This window comes from Haliotis asinina, chromosome 6, assembly GCF_037392515.1.
Source record: "Haliotis asinina isolate JCU_RB_2024 chromosome 6, JCU_Hal_asi_v2, whole genome shotgun sequence".
NCBI classification, from domain to species: domain Eukaryota; kingdom Metazoa; phylum Mollusca; class Gastropoda; order Lepetellida; family Haliotidae; genus Haliotis; species Haliotis asinina.
In genome coordinates, this window is record NC_090285.1 from 68,259,914 (window position 1) to 68,267,500 (window position 7,587).

The 7,587-nt window shown below is 42.2% G+C and overlaps 1 protein-coding gene across 1 annotated transcript; it reads left to right on the forward strand.

The window, feature by feature from the left end:
- Positions 1-239: 239 nt before the first annotated feature.
- On the forward strand, positions 240-2,588 carry LOC137288014 (TBC1 domain family member 5 homolog A-like). The gene is made up of 2 exons (XM_067820373.1): positions 240-265; positions 1,739-2,588. The coding sequence occupies exons 1-2, from the start codon at positions 240-242 to the stop codon at positions 2,586-2,588; spliced, it is 876 nt and encodes a 291-aa protein (XP_067676474.1).
- Positions 2,589-7,587: the final 4,999 nt, after the last annotated feature.

The following is a 7,587-nucleotide window of genomic DNA, read 5'->3' on the forward strand; positions in this document are numbered from 1 at the left end:
GTGACGACTGCCCTACTCTGACACGCCATCTACCACAGTGACCACTGCTCTACTCTGACACGCCATCTATCTCAGAAACAACTGCTCTACCCTGACACGCCATCTACCTCAGCAACATCTGCTCTACCCTGACACGCCATCTACCACAGCGACATCAATCACAGCAACAATGTCCAATGACCAGATCCAATGACCACGCTTTCAAACTTAGACTCGCCATCACAGCGATTAGCGTAGATATGTCGGTGATGTCAGCTGTTGGAACGTAAAACTGGGTTTGAATTGAAATTTAGTACCTGTGCTCATACTTTTGTTGAAATCAGGCTCTGTCAGTTTCACATGCTGAAGTTTATTTACGAACCAGAACGTGCATTAGCTTTAACATATATGAGGAGCTGATATATCCGTGTAACACCACAGTCACTAACACGGCAGAGTGTGCATTACCCGCGATAGTGTAGTTGTCGCTAATAGCTGCCTCGGAACTGTCTATAAAAAATAAGCATAACTGTTATAGAGAAAGGCCTGAAGAGACGACCTTATACGACTGGATTCACGTGAGAGTTGACCTTCTACTTAACTCTGCCAACCTTGAGACAGTGTCTGGCAATGAGTGGGCGAAATGGACGCAAACGTGGCATCAAGTTTAATCAAACCCTCATAACTTCTAGTTTGTGTTCAAGATTTGATTCAACTACCGACAAATGCTGTCTGCTTTGATGCAGCAGACGACAGGAAGCGGATGCAACCGACTGTACGGTTAAAGATCCTTGATTACTGCGCCAAGTTAACAGCCTTACACCTTGTCAGTGGACACTTAACATTCATCGTTCTTTATAAACGAAACGCACATTCATCTTCGTTCAGTAATAAACCACACAATGAAGCCAGGTGGGATAATATCTTAGAGCAGTTCAATCATGCAAGATGGTTCCAGATACTCTCCGATGATATTAGTTCCCGGCTCTCTGTTGACCAACTAGGCGGGGCAGGACATAAAATATTTATACTTTCAAAAATTTAATGATTATATTTTCATTTGGAAATCACGTAGAGTGAGTAAACAAGACAGCGAAATCGAATATTCAGCTGGTCGCTCGCTAAGTAGTCTTATGTGTGACTGTATGTTGGTAAGTAGACTTGTGCGTGATTGTATGTTTTTAAATCGACTTGTCCGTGACTGTATGTTGGTAAGTAGACTTGTGTGTGACTGTAAGTTGGCAAATAGATTTGTGTGTGTAACTGTATGCTGTTAATAGATTTGTCTGTGACTGTATGTTGGTAAACAGATTTGTCTGTGACTGTATATTGTTAAGTAGACTTGTGTGTGACTGTATATTGTTAAATAGACTTGTATGTGACTGCATGTTGGTAAGTAGACTTGTATGTGACTGTATGTTGGTAAATGGACTTGTGTCTGACGACATGTTGGTAAGTAGACTTGTGTGTGACTGTATGTTGGTAAATAGATTTGTGTGTGACTGTATGTTGTTAATAGATTTGTCTGTGACTGTATGTTGTTAAATAGATTTGTCTGTGACTGTATGTTGGTAAACAGACTTGTCTGTGACTGTATATTGTTAAGTAGACTTGTGTGTGACTGTATATTGTTAAATAGACTTGTATGTGACTGTAGTTTTCCAAAGTAGACTTGTGTGTGACTGTGTGTTGGTAAGTAGACTTGTGTGTGACTGTATGTTGGTAAGTAGACTTGTGTGTGACACCACATCTACCACAGTGCCAACTACCACATACACCACAGTGACAACTACCATATCTACCACAGTGACAACTACCACATCTACCACAGTGACAGTTACAACGGTGACATCTACCACAGTGACAACTACCACATCTACCCCAGTGGCAACTACCACATCTACCACAGTGACAACTTCCACATCTACCTCAGTGACAGCTACAACGGTGACATCTGCCACGGTGACAACTACCACATCTACCACAGTGACAGTTACAACGGTGACATCTGCCACGGTGACAACTACCACATCTACAACATTGACAACTACCACAGCTACCTCAGTGACAACTACCACATCTACCATAGTGACCTCTACCACATTGACAACTACCACATCTACCACAGTGACAGCTACAACGGTGACATCTACCACGGTGACAACTACCACATCTACAACATTGACAACTACCACATCTACCACAGTGACAACTACCACATCTACAACATTGACAACTACCACATCTACCTCAGTCACCTCTACCACATTGACAACTACCACAGCTACCTCAGTCACCTCTACCACATTGACAACTACCACATCTACCTCAGTCACCTCTACCACATTGACAACTACCACATCTACCTCAGTCACCTCTACCACATTGACAACTACCACAGCTACCTCAGTCACCTCTACCACATTGACAACTACCACAGCTACCTCAGTCACCTCTACCACATTGACAACTACCACATCTACCTCAGTCACCTCTACCACATTGACAACTACCACAGCTACCTCAGTCACCTCTACCACATTGACAACTACCACATTGACAACTACCACATTTGCCACAGTGACAATTGCATCTACTTGGGGTTTTGAATATACAACAGAACCTGAATTTAACTGAGTTTGTTACTTACCAATACAGTAGTGCATTACTTTCTGGGTATTGTCTCTGTTCTCTGGTGACAGTCACACTGCCCAGTAGCTGACTTTACAGAGCGATAGTACATCTTAATGAACAGCGCATTAAGGCGGTCACATCACACCTTTCTATGTGATACACCCGGACTAATTGCAAAAGATCAATGTATTTACGTCGCTCCTACCATACAAGCAAGGTCATAGCAACAATCCTGACATATTAAAACCCGACGATTTCTTTGATTTTAATAACCTTATTTGCCATGGCATGGGAGATCCGTGATTATGCGGGTCAGAATTGATTTTCAGTAAACCATCGTATCGTAAGAGTTCCGTGATGATGCGGGTTAAAATTGATCTCCAGTAACCATGCTTATGGTGAGAGGCAACTAACTGCATCAGCAGGTCAGGCGTACTGACTTGGTTGACACATGTCATCGTATCCCAGTTGCGTAGATCGGTGCTCATGCTGTTGATCACACGATTACTTACATACTGTCACTATATAGCTGGAATATTGCTGAGTGCGACGTAAAACCAATCTCAATCACTCGTGGGAGATTAACTATCGTAATATGAAAGAATCGGATTTTCCTTGGCTACTTTGAGCTGCCCCAAACCTTCATTCAACACTTGCTTAAAAATGAATAAAGTTTCATCCCAGGACCTTTTCCTTGAGGGAAATTACAGCAGCTACAAACTGGTTGAGCACCACTCCTTCCGCGTGTCTCCCATTGGTTAGACATCGATATCATCGGTGATGGATGTCAGGGACACCTCTGGTGCCTTGTGGCCAGGTAGACCAGGATTCTGAGAACGTACACTTGGACTTGGTCGCACCTTGACAAGCAAATGGTTAAGAGCAATGTGTGTACCTTGGGACATTTATCAAATTTGGATAAGGATCCACAGTTTCTATATTTCAGTCTTGTCACTTTGTCAGCAAGAGTGTATATGGTTGTCATAAACTCAGAAAGGGATACTGATTCCTGAAAGAGCCATGATTAGGAATGTACCGAATAATTTAACACGTTTAACGGTGTGTACATTAAGTCCTTATTTCCACCCAGTCAGTGTAACAGCGAGAACTGACTTGTACTCGCCATATTTACCGATCTCACCATATTTACTGTACAGTTTGCACATATTGTATGCTAACTGTTCTCAACCCCTACCCTGTACCTGATGAACTGTGAGCAGCTCCCGTAACCACGCACCCACCTCCTCCGCTGCAATACAACAACATCTCCCACGTCGCTGACGCTGCAACGACACTGCAGACATCCTTCATCACCCAGGCGGACGCTTATTTGTAACCATGATAGTTGTCTGGAGATCAGACGAGTGGGGGCGCCGTTTTTGCTTACTAGGCATATTCACACAAGTGCCCGTATCATCTGCTGGCTTAAATCAATATCGGACCTGTAGGGTCCACTCACAAAACACAACGTTGTACCATAAAATCCCAGTGTCGAATAATAATATATAGGATATTGTGTATAGAATATAGAACCTGATTCACTATACATGTGTAGTGACTATCCTTGTTAAAATCTAATTGTTCTAATTCACTTTCTGAAACGCTTACGAACACTGAAATAATTACTTTTTCCCTCGATGTGCATTGTTTAGAACGGGAAGACCAACTTCAGGCCTCTCATTGGTTCTGCACATACGTCACTTTTTACAAGGTGGTGACAAATGAGCCACGTACGAGGCACTGCGTGGCTGGAGGACACAGCGATGCTGTTGAGTTACACTTACTACCCGTCTACCGGTATCCGGGCATCCGGGCATCCGGGCCTATAGGGTGGGCGTTATTCGTGGGATGGGTCATGTTTTTACGAATTTGTGGGACGTCATTATCCAAATCAACCGCCTCCTCACCGAGATAGGCTATCGGGATATCGAGTTCCAACCAGTTCATGTTAGAACAGCTTCATCTAGGTTTTATTCCTGTTTATTACCTTGTGTTATAAACATGTTAGCAAAGTTAGTCAGCTGCATGTTTAACTATCAGTTTTACTCTGTGTGTTACTGTCTGTTTACCTATCGATTCATCTGCCCACCTGCCGGGATGCCTGAATAAAGATGTGTACAGTATACAATGCGTGACCATTACGATGTGGATTTCCGAAGCCACATGCTTGTCCACTCACTCACCCAACCACTTTCTCACTCTGCTGCCATATACTGGAGCCATCCGAACTAACACCGACATGACCTTTACCAAGACTCCCGTCTGGTAAGTCCTCTCGAACATGTATCATCAACTGGCTCAGGACGAACCCGTCCTATCGCTACATGTGGCTACTGTCTTATCAGCAACAACGTTCACCTGACAGCAGTGAGAGCATATTGTTAAAATTCCAATGACAATGTGGGGTTGGTACGCGCACGAGCACGTGCAGAATTACTAAAATGGCGATCGTTTCCCAATGTTGAGAGTTATCTTCACGCTGATTGCCGATGTCTACACAATGACCGGTTCCAGCTGCATCGGCGCTATGTGATGAGGTTATGTAGTTCATCCGATCTCACTGGTGTGATGACAAGTGATCACACATGTGATCACACATGTGATCACACTTTGCAATATTCCAGCTATATGGTGGCTGTCTGTAAATACTCGAGTCTGGTAGTCCAGTGATCAACTTTTCATTGAAATAAGGTTTGACATCCAAAATATTATCTGTAGCTACCAACACTACAGCAGGAATTTTGAATCCTATGATGTAATATACCCTGGCAAAACAACTTATAGGTTTCAAGTAATTATCGTAGAATAATTATTAAACACACGTTTCTACAAACCCAAAAGGGAGTCACGCATATGGTGCCCGGGACCTACATTCATACCAAAACGGAGACAAGCATGTGGTTCTGGGGACCTATATTCTCACCCACCCAATCCGAGGCAAGCATCTGGTGCTGGCAACATATATTCTCACTAAAAGGGAGACAAACATATGATGCTGGGGACCTATATTCTCAAATCCACCCAAAGGGAGACAAGCATATTGTGCTAGGGACCTGTATTCTCCCCAAAAGGGAGTCATGCATATGGTGCTCGGGACCTACATTCACACCCAATGGGAGACAAGCATATGGTGTTGGGATCCTATATTCTCACCGAAAGGGAGACAAGCATATGGTGTTGGGGACTTATAGTCTTACCCAAAGGGAGATAAGCAAATGGTGACTGGGACCTATATTCTCCCCTACCCAATGGGAGACAAGCATGGGGTGCTGGGGACCTATATTCTCACCCAAAGGGAGACAAGCGTTGGTTATAGGAGACGTAGGTTGTTGTTAAAGAGGTAAGAGAGACAGTTATGAATCTGATATGCAAAAACTGTTCATGCACTCAGTCTAGAGTACTGGTTGGCAGAACTTCTGCAGGGTGAATATGTTAATATATCAGGGACCTGATAGGGTTTCCATTCAATGAAATATACGTTATACACATTATCACAGCCATCACATTGTGTCCCATCACTTTGGATAAGTGACTGCTTTCACCTCGTTTCAGCAAATCCCAACAATATCAGGGAATTGACACCAGACAGGTTGTTATCATGTGGGGAAACAAACACCGATATTCCCAATAATCAGCGAACACCTGAATCGCAAGGCTACCTCACTGTTGTTGTTAATCTTTCGCCGTTTAACACGACAGATATTGCAATAAAATCAATGTGATATATATTTAGTATCACAGTCAAATGACATTCTGCGGTAATACACTCGAGCTCTCCTGAGTTGTGATTGGTTAGACACCGACTGACATATGTCAACTAGGAGAACGATATATGTGCCTGTGTGTGCGTGAGCGTGCGTGTGTGCGTGTGTGTGTGTGTGTTTGATATACCAAACTGTGCCAGAATGCTGTTGCAGGTTAGAGGTCAGCCTCATTAATTTCAAGGTCATTTTCATCTTCGTGAAGACTTAATATACATGCTTCAAAGTGATAGTCGACTGGCCTGCAGCCTGTGGCAGGTGTACGACAAACTTGGAAGTATGCCAGATTCATTCTGATTTGAAATCACCTGAATGTACAGGATCGATAATCATAAATCTTTTCAATACCTCCAGGTGTTGGCAATGTAATAACTTCACACAAAAAAACTTTTCATATAAGTTATGATTCAGTACGATGCTTTCTTAATATTACATTATTTTGAGTATAGGACATAATTCGATGTCTTTCATAAACCTTATTAATATTTAGTAATGAAATGGATAATGTCAAGCCCTTGGATCAGATCCTTTTGTTGGAAGCTCAGTGTTATAAATATGCAATAATTGTATTATTAATATATCAGAATTATGCTTAGTAAATTTTATGTGTCGGACGTCATTGCTGATGCAGTGTTAAGAAATGCTTTTCCACTAATGCAGAAATGAATATCCTCCACACAACGCACAGGAAAGCGGAAATGAACTACAGATGTTTTTGCATACATTTATATGTAAGTAATTTCAAAACCAAATGAATGAAAACTGATATCAAGTATACCAGAATACCAGAAACTTTCAGCTATATCATGTGTTACAGAAAAAAACAAGTATGTTTTCCTCTTGCATCTTCTTTGACGGGTGTCTGTTAGTGTGAACAGAGGTTAAGTCCTTACTTGTCACACCTGAAGTCGGTTTTTGAATGTCCACTAGGGTCAATGTGGGATATAGTGATAACAGCTGGACATAAGCTCATCTATTTGTCTTTTAACTGAATAACGCTACCGTCAGTGGTGCTGGGCGTTTAGAATCCTTTTCTATGTCTGTTATAGTTCATTCACTGAACTTATAAATCTTAGCAAAAACACTCCCGACTTCATGTTTTTACCCATTAATCTAGACACGAAAGTGAAAATGCTTCTTAATTGAAATACGTATTGTCAGTTTTATGTACCCCCGATGAATCACTGCCATGTAGGACAAAGAACAACACATT